The following is a 23,165-nucleotide window of genomic DNA, read 5'->3' as shown; positions in this document are numbered from 1 at the left end:
TGAGATGGCTGGATGGCATCACTGACTCAATGGATGTGAGTCTGAGTGAACTCCGGGAGTTGGTGATGGACAGGGAGGCCTGGCGTGCTGCGATGCATGGGGTCGCAGAGAGTCGGACACGACTGAGCGACTGAACTGAACTGCACAAGGTCTTCACCTACAATGTCAAGAAATATATTTATCACACATGAAGATGCAGCAGATTGTTAAAGGCACAAAAAATTTGAAATATAAAGTGCTTATGTGGGAAAAAGGAAAAAAAAAGTTACTCTCTCCTCTTCCTCTAAGGGTTAAGCTCCCTTCTAATTGCCAGTTTGGGGAGAGGCATGCAGAATGAGCTAAAGGAATGACTGTTTGGTCCCCAAATTGAGAAAAAGCAAAGTAGTTTTGAGTGATAGTGTGTTTTTCATAGCACTACTTTTGAAACAAGATAATTCAGATAACGATGGTGAGATTGTTGGACCCTCTTAAAATTCCTGCCGGATTATGTTGCCAGTGGTTAGCACAGCCACATGCCGCCTGAAGCAGTCTCACAATCTCAACACCACTGCGAAAACAGGCCTGAACAAAAGTAACCCGTCAGGGATAATTTTGAAGGCAGGGATGGAGATCTGGAGGTAGAGGCCAGCAGGGATCACATTAAGATCTTTAGACCTTGAGGCCATCATCTGTTCTTTCCACTGAATTAGCTGTGAGCTGCAGATTCACAGCTGGTGAACCACCTCCTTCTGTGTGAAAGTTTCTGGTTTGATAAAAGGATGATAAAGACAGAGCCTGTAGCAGCTGTACCCAGAGCCTGGTGTGGATGTGACACAAAAGTGCAGATTTTTGCCCCCACAGAATACAAATGTTTTTCCTCTTTCTGTCCCCAAGCTCAGCGATGTAAACCCTGCACTTTGACTGCTGGGTTGTAGCCACCACAACCCTTAAACAGCAGCATAGGACAACTGCCGTTCACACAAAATCAACCGAACAAGGGTTAGTAACAAAAGATCTAGATTAATAAAGAAAGAAAAAGAAATCCAAAGCTAAGACACCAAAACGAAGAAAATACAGGACTTTACTGCATGCAAGAACAAGGTCTCTGTCTGAAGCCAAAGAGAAGGTGCAGGTTTGGGGGTGAGGGCTCCTGAGCTGTGGCTGACCTGAGTGAACCCCGGTACACACGCCTCTAGCCCTGAGGAGATGATGCTGTATATGAAAGGAAAGCTGCAATTGGGCATTTACAAATTTGAATCCTGACTCAGCTCCTGACACTTTTCATGTGCCCCTGCCTCACCCTCCCTTACAGACACACAAGTCCTAAGGAAACACTTTAACAGACTCCTCTAAGACAGCTGCTCAAAACAACTGGCTTTTACCTCCTCAGAAACTCACCTGAGGAATGCATGATGCTGCTGGTTCTTAAAAATTCCAGAGCAGGTAGAAAGAAGGACATACCTGAATCACACTGAGGTCACTGGGCAAAGTCAATTCAGAACCTCAGTGCAGACTTGGCTTTTTTTTTTTTTTTTTTAAAGAACATACTTCAAACAATCTTTCTAACCTTCAAATGGGAAAAACTAATTTTCTAAGAATCTGCTGATTTTGAATACAGATAGCTATCCAGTTTCAAGGAAATGACTTCCTCGGGCTTCGTTTAATAGCCCTCTTGAAGGACTGTGCTCTGAGGCATCCATTTGCCCAGAGGAGAGAGGAAATCGGCTTCTGTCGCAGAGCAACTCCACAGTGCCCTGGGGACTGATTCTGTTGGCCTTCTCACACAGTTCGCATTTTATCTTTGGAAAGCTGCCAGGCTCTTCCATGTCTGGAGGACTTCTCAGCCCCAGCACTACTGAAATATGGGTGCTTCACAGCTGTAGGGGTGTCCTGGGCTGTGCAGGATAGGGAGCAGCAGCCCTGGCCTCCAATCACGTGATGCCAGTAGCATCCCCCCAACCGTGGCAACCAACATCTCCAGACATTGCTGCAATGTCCCCCAGGTGAAAAAACACCAGTCTAGGGGTTTCCCTGGTGGCTCGATGGTAAAGAATCTGCCTGCCAATATAGGAGACACGAGTTCGATCCCTGATCCTGGAAGATCCCACATGTCGCAGAGCAACTAAGCCCCGTGCTCCACAACTACTGAGCCTGCTCTCTAGAGCCCAGGAGCCACAACTGCTGAAGCCCAGGAGTCCTAGAGCCCAGGCTCCACAACAACGACAAGACACAACTCGAGAGCAGCCCGTGCTCACCACAACCAGAGGACAGCCCGCTCAGCAGCAAAGAGCCAGCAGCCAAAAATAGACAAATAAGTGAATAAAAAGAACCCCTGGCTCATAGAGACAGCTAGAAGTCCATGATGGTTATTATGGAAGGAGCAGCCTGGAAGGACAGGACCAGTGGCGATCTGGACATGTCCCTCCTTCTCGCGCTTCTTCTGTCGGGGGATAAGGACCCTCAATGTCTACCTGAGCCTCTTCCAGGTCAGTCTGCAGGGCCCTTTTGGCTGACACAGCTTCTTTCTCTTCCTTTCTTGCATGCAGAAGGGCCTCTTCTAATTGCCGAGTTTCTCCCTACAAAGAAACATGGAGTTAATGCACACTCAGATGGGTGCTGTGCCTAAGAAGCTGACTCAGCAGCATGAAAGGCAGGCAGGGGACATCCACAGACATAGCCGGCAGGGGCTACGGTCACCATACACCTGTCATGGGCCCACAGTAGCACAAAACAGATGTGTGTGCCTGTCTGCAGTGCCATTCTTAACCAGAAATGAACATCCAAACCAGTCATCTGAAATGATCTGGGGGAAGATACAGATATCCATCCTCAGCACAGGAGCATCAGCAACAACACTGAAGGAACTCTAGTATGAATCAACTCAGTACTCAAGTGTGAACGAGCTCAGGCACACAGTCTGAGAAAAAGCTTTTCAGGTGATGTTAAGGGTGACCATTTGGGAAACCTCTGTTAGAATACCCCTCCCATCACTTTTCTTTTCTCTCTGTTTATTGTCAGCTGCCATTTCTCGCAGCTATCAGTGCGTGTCTCTTGCTAACGGTCTCCCACTGCTAGAGATCTGGAAAACCAGATAACTGATCTGGCAAAACTTACGTGACCTCAAATCCATCAACCAACTGCTGAAAAAAGAAAAAACAGTCACGAGTGAGAGTGGGCCTGATGTTAGGGTTAAGATGCCCTTTTGGGGTGTCTGGAGGCCTCGGCTCAGTGTGAAAAGGTTGAGCACACCTGATGTCTGGGCGAATGGGGACCCCTGTGCCTGCACCTGAGCTCCCCATGCCAAGTCCATCAGACCTGTTCCAGGCCTGTTCAAAAGCTGTCTCCCATTTGCACCATGCACAGAGGAACAAAAGCAATGGTTTACAAAGAGGCAGTCACAGCCACCTTGACCTTTCCTACTTGATTATGATAATAAATCCCTTTCAGCTTCTCAAGTCACTCACACAGGAAAGGAGGATCCGTGGCTGCCAAGCCCAAGCTGGGGGCCCAGCAAGCCTCACCTCACACTTCTTGAGCGTCTCCTTTGCTTTGGCCTCATCATCTTGAAGGTCAGCAAGCTGCCTCTGCAGCCGAGCCACAGTGCGCTCCAGCTCTTCCACACTCCCCCGCAGCTTCTCGTTCTCCTCTTGCAGAGCCTTCACGCGCATCTCTGCCCCCACCTGGGTTTGCTCTGCAGTACTGCTCCGACTGGCCAGGACCTCGACGTTCTGGTAAAGACGTGGAACAGGTGAGCATGGGAACCATAGTCAAGGCCCAGCTCCCAGCTTCAAGGATGGCTGACATTTTTTAAAACCCACTACGTTCTGGGCACCATGCTAAGCCAGCGATCAGCACCCTACAGCCTACAGGTCCAGCCCACCACCCGTTATTAAAACTAAAGTGCCAGGACTTCCCCGGCGGTCCAGTGGTTAAGACTATGCTTCTAATGCAGGGGACGCAGGTTCGATGCCTGGTTGGGGAACTAAGATCCTACATGCCACAGAGCAACCAAGCAACTAACTGAGCCCATGCTGCAACTACTGAGCATGTGCCCCCGGGGGGCCAGAGCACTGCAACCAGAGAGAGCTCGTGCACTGCAACAAAGATCCTGCATGCGACGACTAAGAACCAGTGCAGCCAAATACACAGATAAAATTTTAAAATAAATCAGGCGTTACTGGAACTCTGCAGCATCCATTTGGGGACATACTATCTGTGGCCACTTTTGTAGTATAACAGCTGTGTCAGGACTTGGGGCCAAAGTTTAAAATATTTACTATCTAGCTATTTACAGAAAAGTTTTGCAGAACCATACCAGTGTCCTTGACATGAAATTTCAACCTTTTAACAACTCTAGGAGGTGGTTGCTATTCTCTTTTTTTTTGCTTCACTGGGTCTTCATTGTGTGCGGGCTTTCTCTAGTTGTGGCAAGCGGGGGCTACTTTCTGGTTGTGCTGAGCGGCTTCTCATTGCAGTGGCTTCTCCTGTTGTGCAGAGCACAGACTCTAGAGCATGTGGGCTTCAGAAGTTTTGGCTTGTGGGCTTAGCTGCCCCACAGCGTGTGGAATCTTCCCAGACCAGGGGTCAAACCCATGTCTCCTGCATTAGCAGGCAGATTCTTAACCAATGGACCACCAGGAAAGCCCAGGTGGTTACTCTTCTTAAAGACAAAGAAACTCGCACTTGGGTAGACTGAGGAACTTGTCCAAGTTTATGTAGGAGGAAATGTATTCAAGCAGAACAAATCTAGAACCTAGTCTTATAACCACCAATGAGTTTGCTTTCCTGATGAAGGGCAATTTATGCTTGTAAGTTTTTTTAAATGTCTAACATAAAATGGAAATTAAAATATGCTTAAATTATGATATAGTTCCTTGTGCAAACTCTAGGTAGTCTCATCTGAAAATGAGAATGTGCAGCCCACAATCCATAACTGAAAGGAATGGCAACAATTACAGAATGATTACCGTTAATTTCAGATATCACATGGGCTTTTATTTTTTGGCTTGGCATCTTAAAAGTCACACATCTTGGAGTGTGAAGTCAAGTGGGCCTTAGAAAGCATTACTATGAACAAAGCTAGTGGAGGTGATGGAATTCCAGCTGAGCTATTTCAAATCTTAAAAGATAACGCTGTTAAAGTGCTACACTCAACATGTCAGCAAATTTGGGACACTCAACACTGGTCACAAGACTGGAAAAGGCCAGTTTTCACTCCAATCCCAAAGAAGGGCAGTGTCAAAGAATGTTTAAACTACTGGACAATTGCGCTCATTTCATATGCTAGTAAGGTTATGCTCCAAATCCTTCAAGTTAGGCTTCAACAGGACATGAATCGAGACCCTGGTGATGTACAAGCTGGGTTTAGAAAAGGCAGAGGAACCAGAGATCAAATTGCCAACATTCACTGAATCATAGAAAAGGCAAGGGAATTCCAGAAAAATATCTACTTCTACTTCATTGACTACGCTAAAGCCTTTAACTGTGTGGATCACAACAAACTGTGGAGAATTCTTCAAGAGATGGGAATACCAGATCACCTTACCTGCCTCTTGAAAAACCTGTATGCAGGTCAAGAAGCAACAGTTAGATTCAGACATGGAACAACAGACTGGTTCAAAACTGGGAAAGGAGAATGAGAAGGCTATATACTGTCGCCCCGGTTATTTAACTTCTATGCAGAGTATAGTATGTGAAATGCCAAGCTGGATGACTCACAAGCTGGAATCAAGACTGCCAGGAGAAATATCAACAACCTCAGGTATGCAGATGATATCACTCTAACGGCAGAAAGTGAAGAGGAACTAAAGAGCTTCTTGATAAGGGTGAAAGGGGAGAGTGAAAGGGCTAGCTTGAAACTCAACGTTAAAAAAACAACTGAGGTCATGACACTCACTCCCATCACTTCATGGCAAACAGAAGGGGAAAAGCAGAAGCAGTGACAGATTTCATTTTCTTGGTCTCCAAAATCACCACAGACAGTAACTGAAGCCATGAAATTTAAAAATGCTTGCTCCTAGAAAAGAAAGCTATGACAAACCTAGATAGCTTAATAAAAAGCAGAGACATCACTTTGCCACAAAGGTCCATATAGCAAAGCTATGGTCTTCCAGTAGTCATGTATGGATGTGAGAGTTGGACCATAAAGAAGACTGGGCAATGAAGAATCGATGCTTTCAAATTGTGGTGCTGGAGAAGGCTCTTAAGAGTCCTTTGGACTGCAAGGAGACCAAACTAGTCAATCTTAAAGAAAATCAACCCTGAATATTCACTGGAAGAACTGATGCTGAAGCTGTGTTCCAATACTTTGGCCACCTGATGCAAAGAGCTGACACACTGGAAGAGACCCTGATGCTGGGAAAGACTGAGGGCAAGAGGAGAAGGGAGAGACAAAGGATGAGACAGTTGGATGGTATCACTGACTCAATGGACATGAGTTTGAGCAAACTCTGGGAGACAGTGAAGGACAGGAAGTGCTGCAGTTCATGGGGTCACAAAGAGTTGGACAAGACTTAGCGACTGAACAGCAACAGCCTAACTTTCCCATCAAGAGATAAGAGACTACAAAGATACAGTTAGCAAGGGGTACACACGTTAAGGATAAACGTGTAGTTCAAGGGCATAAAACTAACAGTCCAAAACTCAGCCCGTCCACTGATTCTCAACGAGCCAAGCCAAATGCAAAAGAATGAAGTTAGATCCCTTCCTTACACCACACATAAAAATTAACTCAGAATGGATCATATACCTAAATGTAAGATCTAAAACTATAAATTTCTTCTAAAAGAAAACACTGGAGTAAATATCATGAGCTTGAATTATGTAAGGCTTCTAAGATACAATACCAAAACACAAGTAATAAAAAAAAATTAGATCTTATCAAAATCAAAACCTTTCATGCTAATGATAACAAGAAGGTGAAAAGATAATCCACAATAAGAGAGAAAATATTTACAAATCATATATCTGATAAACAACTCATATTTAAAATACATAAAGAAATCTTCAATAAAAAGACAACCCAATTTTTTAAATGACCAAAGGATCTGAACAGACATCTTTCAAAGAATATATATATATATATATATTCCATATATATATGAAAGAAAAAATGAAACTTAGTCACACACTCATGTCCAACTCTGCAGTCCTATGGACTGTAGCCTGCCCGGCTCCTGTGTCCATGGAATTCTCCAGGCAATAATACTGGAGTGGGTTGCCATTTCCTTCTCCATGGGGTCTTCCCGACTTGAGGATAGAAACTTTTCCCCAATTAAGAAAAGAAATGTATTTTTAAATGCTTAGTGGGAAGGCATAGACTGAGTTCTGGTTTACTGATATAACTCTGAAGAGAACTTCAACTTGCTAGCATAAATTTTCACTCCACTCTCAAGCTTCTAAACAGTTCCTAAAGTCCAACAAGTACATGAGAAGATCCTCCTGGTGGTCTAGTGGTTAAGACTCTTTGCTTCCAATGCAGAGCATGGGAATTCAATCCCTAGTTGGGGAACTAAGATCCTACATGTCATGCTCTGAGGCTAAAAATAAATAAAATTATGGGTTTTTTTTTTTTGTTTTAAATAATAGCTACTGGTGGGGAGGATAAAGAGAAATCAGAACCCTCATATGATGGTGGTGAGAATGCAAAATGGTGTGGCCACTTTGGAAAACAGTTCCAAAAGATGCTCAAAATTTTAAAGGGTGATCATAAAGTGAATTTGCTCAGTCGTGTCCAACTCTTTGCGACCGCATGGACTATAGCCCACCAGGCCCCTCCATCCATGGAATTTTCTAGGCAAGAGTACTGGAGTGGGTTGCCATTTCCTTCTCCAGGGGATCTTCTCAACCCAGGGATCAAACCCTGGTCTCACGCATTGTGGGCAGACGCTTTACCGTCTGAGCCACCAGGGAATCCAACAATTCCACTCCTATATATATATACCTAAGAGAAATGAAAACATAACGGCTACATAAAAACTTGCGCAAAAACTCCACAACAGTATTGCTCATGGTAGCCAAAATGTGGAAACAGCCTAAATATTCCTCAACTGGTGACCGTGACCGTGACCATGTGTGTTCACTCAGTCATGGCCAACTTTTTGCAACCCCATGGACTATAGCCCACCAGGCTCCTCTGTCCATGGGATTTTCCAGGCAAGAATATTGGAGAGGGTTGCTTCTCCATGGGATCTTCCCAACCCAGGATTGAACCCATGTCTCCTGAGTCTCCTACATTGGCAGGCAGTTCTTTACCAGCTGAGCCATGGTCTGTCCATATGATGGAATATTATTTGGTCCTAAAAAAGGAATAAAGTACTTATACATGCTACAACACGGATGAAGCTTGAAAACATTATGCTAAGTCAAAGAAGTCATTCATAAAAGGCCACATATTAACATTTATATAAAATGTCCACAATAGGCAATTATATAGAGATGGAAAAATAAATTAGTGGTTGCCTAGGCCTGAGAGACAGAGAAGGCAACGGCACCCCACTCCAGTACTCTTGCCTGGCAAATCCCATGAATGGAGGAGCCTGGTAGGCTGCAGTCCATGGGGTCGCTAGGAGTCGGACATGACTGAGTGACTTCACTTTCACTTTCACGCATTGGACAAGGAAATGGCAACCCACTCCAGTGCTCTTGCCTGGAGAATCCCAGGGACAGTGGAGCCTGGTAGGCTGCCGTCTATGGGGTCACACAGAGTCGGACACGACTGAAGTGACTAGCAGTAGCAGGCCTGAGAGAAATGAGAAAGACTGGGAGATGACACCTAAAGGGTACAGGATTTGGAATTAAAATATACACACTATATAAAACAAATAACCAATAGGGATATACTATACAACACAGGTAACTATATGAAATATTTTTAACAACCTATAATGGAAAAGAATCTAAAATAGAATATACCTGAATTACTGTGCTGTACACCTGAAACTAACACACCATTATAAAAACACTAATTCAACAAAAATTCTTAAAAGTCAGGATATGGTGCATAGGAAGTTAAATACTATACAGCATATGATCCCATATACTGTTTTAAAACAATACATGTATCATATATATATATATATAATTTGTCTCTAAAAAGTAGAGGGTTTTGTTTTGGGGTGATGAAAATGTTCTAAAATTTTAGTGATGACTGCAGAACTCTGTAAACATGCTAAAAGCCACTGGTTTTGCAGTTTAAATAGTCAAATTGTATGCTAAGTATCTCACTACAGCTGATTTTCAAAAAGAGGAAAAACAGGATGAAGGAAACCTAGAGACTGAGTCGGAAGGAGGGGATGGAGGATCTGAGGTCTGCTGAGGCATCATTGAGAGAACAAGAGGCTAAAGATCTTGGCCTCAATTTTCTGGTGAAGGCAAGAACACGTACACGTGCAGTCCGTGCTCTTCCATTCCCTCAGAAATCTCAGGAAGAGCAAGGATACTGAAAACCAGACCTGGTTTAAGCTGGATTTGGGCGTATCTGGCACCCTGACATGCTAGATAAAGGACCCTATGCTGTACTTTGATGTTTGGATTTCGGTCTTTTCTCTGTTTGAAAGCTGCAGGACACATCCTGAGTCCATTCATTCATCTCGGGAGGATGGACCAGGCAGGTTATCACTCGGCATCTGGCGGCAGGGCCTGCCCCAATCCCAATTCTCACGTTCACAGGCTGAGTGTGACTCTACAGGAGCATGTACGTGTTGAGGTGCTTTGTCCTGTTTTGACTATTTGTAAAATGATAATGTGTTTTGCTTTACGTCTCGTAGTGTGGCAAACCACATCATGTATACAAATAAATTTAACTTACGCCTCCCTTGGCAAGACTTTTCACAGCCACTCCCCTGTTCCTGCCCCCACCCTACCACCACACCGCCAATCCACGATTTCATATTAAGTCCACAGGATAAGACTGCTTTTCCTGAAACCAAACCTAATTCACTTATAGCAGTGCTGGAATCTGAAAGAATAAAATCACATCCCTTTATTCAAGGCAAGTCCTACATGCAATTTCTTCTCCATGACTTCCCAGCAGAGACTCCAAAAGCTCTTCCAACTCTGAACTCTCATCAAAGCAGATCTTTTCCAAACACTTCAGTCTGTATCTCACGACTGTGTCAAAGGCAGGAGAACTCTCCCAGGACCTGAGTCAGTAAAGATCTACTTTGACATGTCACTGGGGACAAACAACGCTGACCTCACTGAATTAACTAATTGCCAATACTTTGTTTCTGTGATTCTTTGAACTCAGGTGTTGGATGTCACAGCAAAAGCAGAGAGGATGTGTGTGTTCAGTTATGAACTGAACACACACTGAGTGTGTGTTCAGTTATGTCCGACTCTTTCGCAATCCCACAGACTGCAGTCCACCAAGTCTCCTCTGTCCACAGAATTTTCCAGACAAGAATACTGGAGTGGGTTGCCATTTCCTCCTCCAAGGGATGTTCCCAAACCAGGGACTGAACTCGCATCTCTTGCACACCGTTCGTCACGTTTTCATTTAGCTACATCATGTGCTCTATGTAATATCTAACTGTAAAAAAGATCACATGGATTTGTCTTTTAATATCTTATGTATATTCATTCAGACAAGCCGTAAGAAATAGTTAACAAATATCAACTCTAATTCCACTCCAAAAGGTTGGAAACACTACACTAGGTCATCACCACAAAGGCAAAAATAGCAGATGTTCTCTTGTTTTTCAAGGTTGAACCATTCGTTAAAACTGCCTGGGAGCATTTCTTCACCTATCAGGCGGCCAAGGTCAAGAGGTCGGAGAACACATTGTGTGGTGGTATAAGGAGCAGGTTCCCTCATCCACAGCAGCTGGGGCTAGAAACTGGGATGCGCTCCTGGAGGGTGACTCAGGGGCATCCATCAGGAATATAACGTACCTTTCCCTTGACCCAGCAACTTCTCTTCCAGCACTTACTTACCCTACAGGTGTGCAAAATGACATATAAACAGGATTATCAATAGCAGCACTATAATACTGACAGACTGAAAATAACTAAACACAAATCGATCAGGCACTTGTTATATAAGTTACATCAGTTCAATGATATCCCGTGTAGGTGGGGGGAAAAATGGTGGCGGGGTGGGGGGAGGAAATAAGATTACACAAGGAACATACAGTGCACAGACTCGTACACCTGGTGTGCTTCTGTCTGTATCAAGACGACTCCTGAGAGCCCCCTGGACTGCAAGAAGATCAAACTAGCCAACCCTAAGGAAATCAACCCTGAATATTCATTGGAAGGACTGATGTTAAAGCTGAAGCTCCAATACTCTGGCCACCTGATGTGAAAAGCCAACTCACTGGAAAAGACCATGATGCTAAGAAAGACTGAGGGCAGGAAAAGGGGGCAATGGAGGCTGAGATAGTTGGATGCCATCACCAACTCAAATGGACATGAGTTAATGGACATGGACAAACTCTGAGAGACAGTGAAAGACAGGGAAGCCTGGCGTGCTGCAGTTCATGGGGTCGCAAGAAGTCAGACATGACTTAGCTCCTGAACGAAAAAAAATAAGGGGTAAATATGTATTTACTGGGTTACACAAGAAACTGGTGACTCTGGCTAGCTGTAAAGAAGGGAAGTGGGGCTATGAAAAAAGGCAGAGAGAAGTAATCCATTGCAACCCTCTTATAACTTTTAAATTGTGAACTATGGAAATTCAAGAAATATTTTTAAATGTTTAAATAAATATAATTTCTGTTGAAAAGATGAACAATGGCCATAGGCACTTGGAGGACAACTACCTCTGCAGTCCAGTTCTCACCTCCTCCGGCCTCTAGAAAACCCTCTCCCAGCAAATTCTCAGATACCTCCAGGCCATGAAAGACTGTGGAGCAGGAGCCGGGGAGCAGCTGTACAAACAGAGCGGAGTGCCAACTCTCCCACGCTGGTTTACATAGTTAAGAAATTCCTTTTCACCACATATAGCTGGGAGAGTGGAAAAGGCCCACATGGCCCAGGACTTGCACTTACATGAGTGCTTCTCCAAATTTTCCACCCCAGTAACCCCAGGGCAGAGAAGTCCAACCTGGGGTGATGACAGACACCTGAGGGATGCAGAGGACTGTGTCTAAGGTGTGGGCTTCTCCATCCAAAATGCATGGGCAATATGCAATCGACACTGTGACTTTCATTCTACTCCATGTCTCTTTATATTGAGACACTGTGTTCTCGGTGTTCCAGGAAGACGGGCCACTTCTCACCTATAGCCATGGCAAGCACTCTCCCCACCCAGCACACATATACATATCTCAGTCTGAATAACACAGATATAAATCACCTCAAGAATGCAATGCTCAGTTTGTGCATCTAGGAGTGTACAGGTGGAGCTGAGGTTTCTGCAGTGAGTCGACCAGATTAGACTCAAATCCAGGCTGTCTCTCTTCCTGGGCCCCTTTACAGGGCCTGGCCTCCTAGAGCCTTAGTTTCCTCATTTATAAAAGAGGGAAGAGGTTACCTACCTACACTACTGTAAGTAGCTAGTAAAACTAAGCAATGGCTCCTGTGGCTGCCAAGATGCAAACCAAGCCAACAAAACCCACATTTATTTCTCACAAGGTCAGGACTTTGTCCAGCTGGTTCTAAATCAAACCCGGCTTCAGACTATAACTTGCCCATTTTAACTAGCTCAATATCATGCCTATAGATTTCTCAAAAGAGAGAAAAGAGATCTTGTCTTTCCAGTGCAACTGTACTGCACAAATTACATGACCCCTTATTTTAAGGGCAAGTCAGGTTTCTTGGTTGGCTAATTCATTAAAAATTTAGCCCCATTTCCCAATCAAGGATGCTCTGGCAAACTGATGGCAACTAAGAAAATTCTTCCAAACAGACAAACAGCATGTTTCAACGTGCAACTCAGCAAATTTAGATGAATTTCTACTACTTCTAAAATAGTTGACTTTTAACCATATGCTCTAATTACTGATTTAAAGGGGGGGGGTGGTGGTTGGAGGAGGAATATATAACTGTTATCTACACACACACATACACACACACACACACACACACACACAGGTGGTGGTTGGAGGAGGAATATATAACTGTTATCTACACACACACACACACACACACACACACACAGGTGGTGGTTGGAGGAGGAATATATAACTGTTATCTACACACACACACACACACACACACACACACACACACAGGTGGTGGTTGGAGGAGGAATATATAACTGTTATCTACACACACACACACACACACACACAGAGGTGGTGGTTGGAGGAGGAATATATAACTGTTATCTACACACACACACACACACACACACAGGTGGTGGTTGGAGGAGGAATATATAACTTATCTACACACACACACACACACACACACAGGTGGTGGTTGGAGGAGGAATATATAACTGTTATCTACACACACACACACACACACACACACACACACAGGTGGTGGTTGGAGGAGGAATATATAACTGTTATCTACACACACACACACACACACACACACACACACAGGTGGTGGTTGGAGGAGGAATATATAACTGTTATCTACACACACACACACACAGAGCGAAGCCCCAGTCTTTTTGCCTGGTACCACCATTCATTGCAAATAATGACTTGCATACAAGCTGGCACATTTTCATGTGTTAACGCACACATTTAGAAATGTTCACACTGTCACCTAGGGCCAGAGGAAGCTTTTATCCATGTCAAGCACAAAACTCCCCAACAGCACCACAAATAGCCATGTCTGGGTGTTTTTCCTGACCCAAAGGTGCTGATGCACGGCAGAAGCACACACCAGACACCGGGGACAGGCCCACTCCTGATGGATAAAAAGTAATCGGGTAAGGCAAGGCCCTCCTGGCTTGTCCTAATACAGAACCAACACACATGACATCAGATTTTACTAATTAACAAGGCCTCTTCCACAGCCAGTTTTGTTTCTTTTCTGTTTTCCTTTTTTTTGCTGAACGAGGGAAAATAGCTGAGGCGTGGAGGCTGCTAGTCCAGAGATTGGAACGCTGGCTCGTTGGTTCCACGTCACCAGCCACCCCCACACTTCAGTGAGTGAGGCTGCAGGAGCTCAGCTGATGGGTCCTCGAAGTGTCCTTGAGGCCGGGTCACCTGCTGGGAGGTCACCAGCTTTCCATATCATGGCTGCGGACATCAGTTCCATGTCCACAGTGAGGACCTGGTTCACGAATGACGAGTCCTTTAGTCACTCTGAATGCGCGGAGAACCAAGTCCCCTGTGTTATGGTGGCAGCTTTCCCCTACCAGAGCAACAGTAAACTACTGAGGAAAAGAAATAGCATCTATTTTAATCATAAGCTGCTCATTTCATCTCTTGCCCTAGATATCTATAAATTTCACCGGCATGAGGCTTCTAAGCCAGGGCTTCTCCCATTTCAATAGTGCAGGACTCACTTGGGGAATTCTTAAATGCTCATTCTAACTTAGGAAGAATGCAGGCCGGGGCTCTGTATTTCTAACAAACTCTCAGGCGGTGCCAGTGAGGCTAGTCTGTGGGTTCCACTGTGAGGAGTGAGGTCCAGGCTGAGGAAACCTCAAGGCTCCCCAGCAGACATTCACAGCTCAGGTCCCCACATCCCTTTATGCTTCCTGGAATGACTCCAAGGCCTGGGATGGGATGTCAGGCAGCCTGGGCAGCACTGCAGGTGTGCAGTTAGCTTACACTATGACCTATGCAAACCCTGAACTCAGTTCACGTCCTTAAAGAAAGCATACTAGGCAATACTTGCTCTAAACAGGTCAGAAACCACCACTCCCCAAAAAAGAGATATGAGAGCTTCAAAAAGCTGAGATCCCTGCATTAATATAAAGTGATGGGGATTTCCTTACTCTCTTTTGACTGCCTACTTACCATTTTTGGTGAAAGGACACTGAACCACAGGAAAACACCAATTTTAAAACTCCTTCTCTAAGAGTTACCTCAGAGTTTCCAAAAATTCTCTCACTGTATTTCCCAAATGCCAATATCATTTTCCCCAGCCTATCTGTACTTCAGAACTACAGATTGTGAACTACAGTTCAGAACTACAGAACTGGTTATACAGTTTCCTCATTGATAAGCTCTGTTTGTGGTGCTGGTAGTTAGAATACAGAAACAGGGCCCCAAATGGCAGTCCAAAATGGCAATGGGAAAATGTACTCACACTCCTTTCCCTGATTGGACCCGGGTTCATACTTTATTCACATGTCCTCCCCCTCTCACCCAGCCTTCCCTGATTAGTCTCGGGCTTATGCTTCATTTGTATAAGAGAAATCACGGACCAGAGTGAAGACCTCCAGTGGGAAAACATGCCCCCACCCCCGATCGGTCTCAGGCTCACGCCTCGTTCGCTCGGGACACAACCAATCAAGCCCCAGAAACCACCAAAGAGGAAGTAACAAAAGATATAAAAAGGGAAGCTGAGAAGGGTTGAGATCACTCCTATGGGGGCTGGTCCGCTCTCATCGCTTGAGAATGTACTGCCTGCTTAATAAACCCTGCCTGCTTGAGCTGTCCTGGTCTGTCATTTCAATTCTTTGCTACAATGAGATAAGAACAGAGGGAGAAAAACTGACCCAACAGTGGCAATGGAGTGGTATGTGAGGAAGATGGGAATAAACTTGGCAAAGGAAACCTTAAAGGAGGAGAGACTGCTGCTGCTAAGTCGCTTCAGTCGTGTCCGACTCTGTGCGACCCCGTAGACGGCAGCCCACCAGGCTCCCCCATCCCTGGGATTTTCCAGGCAAGAACACTGGAGTGGGTTGTCATTTCCTTCTCCAATGCATGAAGACTACTCATTACCAAAACCCTAAATATCTTCAAGAAAGAGCTGATTCCAAAGCCAGAGTAGCAAAAGTAAGTATTCTGTTTCCTTTTATTAGAAGATGTGGATTCTGGGTTAGACTCTGCTAATAATTTACTATATGATGACTTCAGGCAAGTCATTTAATTTCCATCCGCCCTCAGTCTCCTCCTCTGTGACACGAACTGGTCAGTCTAGCTAATTTCAGTGTCTCTGCCAGCTCAAAAGTCTGGGATTCTAGAATGAACCAGAAGAAACTGGGCAGTATTAGGTAACCATTAAATGAAGAATTTCAGAGGTTTTACTCCTACAACTTAAATTTCAAATGCTGATGCTGTTCGCTTAACTCAGATGGGTTTTTGTTTTTTTAACCAACGTCCTTGCCACGGCATCCAGAGCTAAGGACAACATCTGAACATCAACTTCCTGCCACAGAACTAAGCATTGCTCTCTCCACAGTCACCAAATTGCCAGAGCTCACTGAGCTGGAAAGTTATCATGCTTAATGAAGATTTTGTTTAAATCCTATTTTTTTTTGTTGCTCTGATGGTGATTTTCCTGCTTACAAAGCCACCTAAAATATACTCCCTTTTAATCATACTCAAATACCCAGTTTTTTTCTATAGTAACCTGGTGATTATATAGGCTAAAAATATCATTGGTTTCTTCACAATGTCCTTGTAAAGTATATCAATACATTTCCCTTTAAATGGTTAAAAAACCAGAAAGATTTACTCTCAGGGTGACCTGAAATTCAGACAGAGGTTCAAGACAAAAACCAGGCTAATAAAATGTCCCACGCCTGCTCACAGAATCCATTTGACAAAGGTTATCATTTAAGCCACACAACAAACCTATATTCCTACTGGAGTAAAAATACCTAGGATAAAAATACTCTGCACACAAACAGGTCAAGTAATTTCTCCAAGAGACAACATGCTCAGTAACAGTTCAGGCCTTGACATAAAATGTGATTCCACCAACGTGAAACACTTAGGCAGGCAGATCCACAGAGAAAGGAAATAGACTTGCAGTTGCCAGGAGACAGGGAAGGAGGGGGTTTGGATGTAAGGGGCTTTGTCTGGGGGAGATGGACTTGTTTTGGACTTCAGACAGTGGTGATGGTTGCGCAGACAGTGCTGATGGTTGCGCAACCAGTGAACTGTACGCTTTAAAATGCTGAAAACCGTGAATTTTACATTATGTGAATGTTATCGCTAAAAACAAAACAAGAGTTCAGGCCTGGGGGTTAGCGACCTGATCTGGCCCTGCTTGTTTCACCTCTCAGTCTTGGCTTTCCCCATTGTGCTAATAATGAATGGAGACGTTATGCCAGGCGCGTAGCAATGTTTCAGGCACACAGTAAAATGACGACAATTGATGACAACTACATATAAGGTCATGTAGACCAAAGCCACAAACCAGGATTGCACCCAGCCCTCTGACTCCTGTCTCTGCTACTTGCTACCAGCTTCTTCTGAGTGGAGGCAGTATCTTTAGAGGAAACCCCATAATCAGCCAGAGAAGGGAAAAGGCAGATGTACCCCTGCCATCCAGGGGCTTCAGCTATGTCCTTCAGCACCAGGAAAACTGCATTGCAAGAGCTTTTCTGGGACTCTCCTGGTCCAGCGGTTAAGATTCACCTTCCAATGTAGGGGACACGGGTTCAATCTCTGCCCTGGGAAGATCTCATATGCCACAGGGCAACAAAGCTTATGCGCTGCAACTACTGAAGCCCAAGCAACCACAGCCCATGCTCCACAATGAGAGAAGCCATCACAGTGAGAAGGCCACACACTGCAACTAAAGAACAGTCCCTGCTCGCCACAGCTAGAGAAAGCCTGTGTGCAGCAGTGAAGACCCAGCATGGCCATAAATAAAATCTGTAAAACAAAAAACCGTTTTTAAAAGAAGAGCTTCTCTGAAACTAAGTTCTAGGTTACATATTTTAATTATGCTTCAGCTATTTTTTTTTTTTTTTTTGGTACACCATTCCCTAAAAACCCTTACAAAAATTTCCCCGGTATCTTTGGTTCATCTTGGTGTCCAGGAGATTAAAACAGCCTCAGATCACCGCTGTAAGACACCATCTCCCCTTCACCATGAGGGTCACAGTCAATGCTAATCTTGGGACCAGCACATGAAAGTTCTGTTTATAGAACACAACATTCCCCCACAGTGCCGTGAGCCCCTCATGGGGCCACCGGCTAGCACAAGGGACTCCACCCAGACAAAGTCATTAAGTCCAGAGCTCTGCGTCACCAGGAAAATACAAGGAGGTAGGGTCAGGGAAAAAGCAGGGGTTAGACACCCGGATAGATTGACTTCATCACCGATGGACCAAACAGCTTCACAAATGGTTAACATCAGGTTGCTGTCAGGACACACCTCCAACAGGTTGAACAGGATTTCTGAAGACAGAAGATAAACAAGCAAGTTCTCCAGGGCACTGCCCACTGGGGAGCTGTGGGGACCCCTCCAAGATAAACCAAGGCTCAATCTGGAAGCCAACAGGCCTTAATCAAGCCCACAGGTCTATGTGGTTTCCTTCTCAGAAATCTTATTTGGGAAAGCAGATCCTTCAACTTTCCCATGTGGCTGCTGCCACATTTCCATTAGTGCTGAAACAATCAACCCTAAGTGGTAGAAATCATTCCATTTAAAAATTTTAAAGAGAAATTCTCAGACCAAGAACTCTCAATCTGATGACCATTCTCCTTAGTGCCTCTTTGCACTCCAAACGAGACCAACTTTCACACAGAGAACTGCCAACCTTTTCCTTCCTCCCTCTGCCTCCACGGCTGCAGGAACAATGATAAAAGGGGCTGGAGAAAGAGAACCAGGACTGACCTCATGTTTGGAATGGAAGAGGCTGGACCAATACTATCAGCATGCTTTTGAGGCTGGTTCCCACCATCTCCAGGGTTAAGACATACACTAAGGGTGACCTTTATTTCCTCCTTCAAAGATGTAGGTTGCTTCCTGTGACAGCTGAGCAGACTGGTCTCTTGCAAAGCCCATACACGGCCTCCAGCCCCTTCCCTACAGGCCAGTCTGCAGGGGTTTGCAGCTAGCTCTAACCGCCCGGCAAAGGGAACAGAGCCAGAAATACCGACAGCAATGTCCTAATCCAGGGGTGGTCACCTGGCCACTTTGTTTCTCAGAACTACGGTTCAGTTTTCTTTAAAAACAGGGGTGGTGTTACGGGTCCATTCACTGCACGGATAAAGAAAAATGAAAGAAGATAGTGCCGAGTGTCAAAACACTAGCCACTGTATGTGCAACAAATGGTGTCCAGGAAGGAATTAATACGTGCCACCCAGAAGTTACAGGGCTTGCGCTGCTGGCTTCCCCCCCAGGCACACATGGTGACTCTTTGGCCTCCATCCCCTTGAACTAATTGTTTCCCAGCCATGGCTGCTGACAGGACTTTTACTCAGTCCCCCAGCTTCTGAATAAAGGAGGAAATAAACATCACCTATCCTCTCAGAAGAGCCAGGAGAGACAGAGGGGAGGAATGAAGTCAAGCCCGTTCAAAGACCTACCCCACGACTGCTTGAGGGCCATGTCCCATTGTTTGTGGTTTTTTTTTTTTAAAGGCCATTGAGGGCCATGTCCCATTGTTTGTGGTTTTTTCTTTTTTAAAGGCCATTTAGGGCACCTACCATTGAGGCCCCATAAATCACCATGGTGGGTATTCATTGTGCTTCGAGCCTCCAGGCATCTGTACAATAGTGCCTGCCTGTCTTCCTGAAGTCTGATGGGGCCATAGACTCGCTTTGGCCAACGCAACGTGAGGGCAAGTAACATGTCTCACATGCAGGCCACTCAGTGATTCACCATCTGCTCCTCCCACTGCTTCACCCCAAAGAGACAGTGGGGCTGTAACAAGGAAACAGCATGGCTTCTAGCATCGGGTAATCTTGGGTTCAAATCTTGACTCAGGCACCTACAAGCCACATGACTCCGAGCCAGTCAGTTACCCTTTACTGAGCTTCACCTCCCTTAGAAACAGCAATCACATCACTCAGCAAGCAGGAGCATGGGTGGGGATGGGGCTGGGGGAGTTACCGGGAGCGAATGTGAAATGTGAAGCACGTGGCCAGGCAGACAGAGGGCTCTAAAGAAACAGCAGTGACTGTAGTGACCCTCATCACTATCATCACCCTGCTCCAGTCACTAACCAGCTGTGGAACTAGAGCCTCCGCTTCCCACCGTGCAAACAGGGATTAATGCTGTGTCCGCTCTCAGGGTGGCTGCAAGCACCTGTGTGAGCATCCGTGGCAGCCGCCACCAGAATGCAGGCACAAGGGGCAGCCACTCGGGAAGTGAGCTACCAGCCTCCCCCTACCCTAAGCCCTTTAATCCTGCCCATCTTGAGTGAGTCTTAAGCACCAAGGGCTGATGACACTGCACCCCACGCAGGGCCCAGTCCTCGACTGGCCTTCCACCCTAAGCTCGAGGTTGTCCTCCACACCCCATCTGACCAGAAGCCTCTCTCCCACCCCCAGTCAAGTCACTGGCTGAAATTTCCTGGGCCACAAGCACTGCTCTGCAAGGGACCTGCTCTTTGGGGGACCTGGCACCTCAACCAGACCCCTGAGATAACCGCACCAGCCTGGATGATCCACCATTTGAGAGGCACCCTTGGATATAACTTGCAGAGATCTAGCCTATCCCTGACTGACTCATTGCAAATGAGTGTAAGCAAACTCCGAAAGCCAGTGAAGGACAGGGAAGCCTGGTGTGCTGCACGCCGTGGGCTCAAAAAGAGTCAGACGCGACTTACGCCATCCACATGGCAGATAAAGTTTCCTTCACTCTCTGGCCTACCAAAGTTTGTATTTCTCCAGGTAAGTTCAGATAGACTTGAATATTCATTTGCTCATTTATATTTTACTCATTGAGTGGTAGGATGTCAGTGCTATTTGGGACATCAAGTGTCTCTGGTTCAAACCCTAATCTGAATTTTCAGTATACCACCCCTGCCCCCCTCACCCGGCAATCTCTGTCCACCCCAACCGTATCACTGATAGATAAGCAGACATCCAGCCTCTGCCTCCTGGGGCTGGAAACCCACTACCTCATTAAACAAGCCTTTCTGTCTCCTCCAGCTCCCAGCCATGGAAACATCTCCTTTACGCTTAGCTGCTATCTGCATTCCTGCAATGTCACTGGGACCAACCAGGAAGGGCATGGTCCTTCCTCCAAATCTCAGCTTCTCAAACACTTAAAGCCCTCCTACCTCCTTCACATCATCTTAGCTTATCTTTTCTTCTTTAGGCTAAATTTTCAAAGGTTATTCTTCACCCACTGGGGTGCAGTACCAAGTACTCTTTGGAAATGTGGGGCCCAGAACCAAAACAATACTCCTGGAAGAGTCTTGCCAACTGTCGTCTTGATTATTATGTGCCCCAGCTCCCGAGACAAAGTCTCCTAGTAAATAAAATAGAGCCTCACAGGGATGTGTCTGTATGGAGACCACAGAGGAGACCTGGTTCCTGAACTCAAAAAAAGAAAGCTTTGGCCACCTCGAGTTAGATATCCATTAGACCCTCCCCAGGACCCGCCCTGTGAGTAATACTGCAGGGAACAAAGGAGACAGGACAGGGGTCATGGCTGGGATCCTCCTGTTCCCATCCTTTCTTCAGCTGCCAGCCCCTTTCCACTTCTCCCCCCTGCCGCCAGAGTATCCCCAACATTCCTCTGACTCTCACGCATTTCTCAGATAGCTCCAGGAGCTCACCCTCTTGCCTCAAGCCCATTCTCTTTGCTGCTAACTTGGAGCTTAACTTCTCTGAGGAAAAAGACAAAGTCTTTTTCCTCCCACATTTCTCTCCCATCATAGCCCATCCCATTCCAGGGCTGTGCTTGGGGGACTAGACCCCATCTCCCACTGGCCCCAGGGAAGCTGCCGTTGCATCCCACAGGACAAGGCTCTTGGCCAGGCAGGCAGAACAGCATCTACTGAACCCTCACTCTATGCTGGGCACTATGCCCACCCCACGGGCATCTCTCTTAGTCTTAAGTCACCCCCTCCCTCCTACCCTTCCCAAGAAAAATGCTGTTTTTTGTTTGTTTTTATACTTTTTTTACCTCACTGCATTAGCTCCCCAACCAGGGATTGAGCCCACCCCTCTTGCATTGGAAGTGCAGAGTCTTAACCACTGGACCACCACGGAAGCCCCAGGTACTGTTAAATTCTTTGATTACAGGTGAGGAAACGGAGACACTAAGAGGTTAAGTAACTTGCTCCATTCTCAGGGACAGTAAGCAGCAGGGCCAGGCACAATCCCAGACAACCTGACTTGAGAGCTCAGCAGACCAACCACCAGCCACCAAGCTCCTCACAGTCAGAACTTGCCTCTCCACTGGCCCTCCCTGCCCAGCCAGTGCCTGGCACACAGGACACTCACAATTCAACTTTATTGAATTAATTGGCTCTATGTGTTTTTAAGTGTCCAGTCTATTTGAATGGTTATCCAACGATAGCTACCCAATGCACACACTGCCCATAGCACATTTATTTGATATTATTTTATCGTCAACACACACCATTTCCAGTATCATGAGCCAGATCAACTTTTGTTATCTGGCCTGAGAACCTAACCTCAATTTAGAATAATGTCTCCATGAAAAAGTTCTTTCAACTTCCAAACACCCTATCTAAAAATAAATTCTTAGCACCCTCCTTTCCTAAATTGAGTCCGCAATTAACAGGTTCCTTCATTAGGTGCTGTTTACCTTTGCATTGCTAAGTGGGCTGTCCTGCCTGAAGTCGGCCTGGCCTTGCTTTGCTGCGTCTCAGCCTCAGAAAAGATGTCTGAATTGCAAAGCAATGTGTGAATTGGACACTCCTCACTTTTTTTTTTTTTTTAAACAAAGGCCTCATTTTCAATCCAAATTTTCAAAAATTCTAGTTCTCTGAAGGCAAAAGTTCTTACTTAACCTGATAAACAACTGTCCTAACGAATGAATTTTCAGTCCCCTGAGACAGCTGGTATTATTTAGCTTAGGGGAAACGTGACACATGCTCCAGCCACTCATTTTCCAGATGAGCGAACCAGGGTCTGGAGAGGTTAAACGACTTGTTCAAAGTCACACAGTGCAGTCTCAGCTGTGGCGAGAACTTGATGGACTTAAATTTAACCACCTCATCAGACATTATCTGTTAACTCTAAGTAATGCCTCTCCTGCTCCCTGACAGTAACAATGCAATTCCAAACGCACACCTTCTCCTCCGGCTCTGCTCGAGAATCCAAGGGCTCCAGGGGACTCCTTGCACTTATCTGGCCTCAGGAAAACACAGAAGAGGCTCAGCTTCCAGCTACTGACAGCGGCTGCCTGCCACGGGGAAAGGGTGTGAAGGCAAACAGCTTACATTT

The 23,165-nt window shown here is 45.6% G+C and overlaps 1 protein-coding gene across 2 annotated transcripts in view; it reads right to left on the bottom strand.

Annotated features, from left to right (window-relative positions):
* The window catches only part of CGNL1 (cingulin like 1), a 172,975-nt gene that overhangs the window by 29,647 nt on the left and 120,163 nt on the right, over nucleotides 1-23,165 (bottom strand). Inside the window, exons 9-10 of one of the 2 annotated variants that reach the window (XM_018054268.1) lie at nucleotides 3,501-3,707; nucleotides 2,451-2,555 (exon numbers count right to left, since the gene is read on the bottom strand). The exons of the other annotated variant lie outside the window; for it this stretch is intronic. Coding sequence (XP_017909757.1) covers nucleotides 2,451-2,555; nucleotides 3,501-3,707 — 312 coding nt within the window. The remainder of the gene's footprint in view (nucleotides 1-2,450; nucleotides 2,556-3,500; nucleotides 3,708-23,165) is intronic. 2 annotated transcript variants of the gene reach the window in all.

Source organism: Capra hircus, chromosome 10, assembly GCF_001704415.2.
Source record: "Capra hircus breed San Clemente chromosome 10, ASM170441v1, whole genome shotgun sequence".
In the NCBI taxonomy this organism is placed as follows: Eukaryota; Metazoa; Chordata; class Mammalia; order Artiodactyla; family Bovidae; genus Capra; species Capra hircus.
This window is presented reverse-complemented; position numbering and strand designations above follow the sequence as displayed.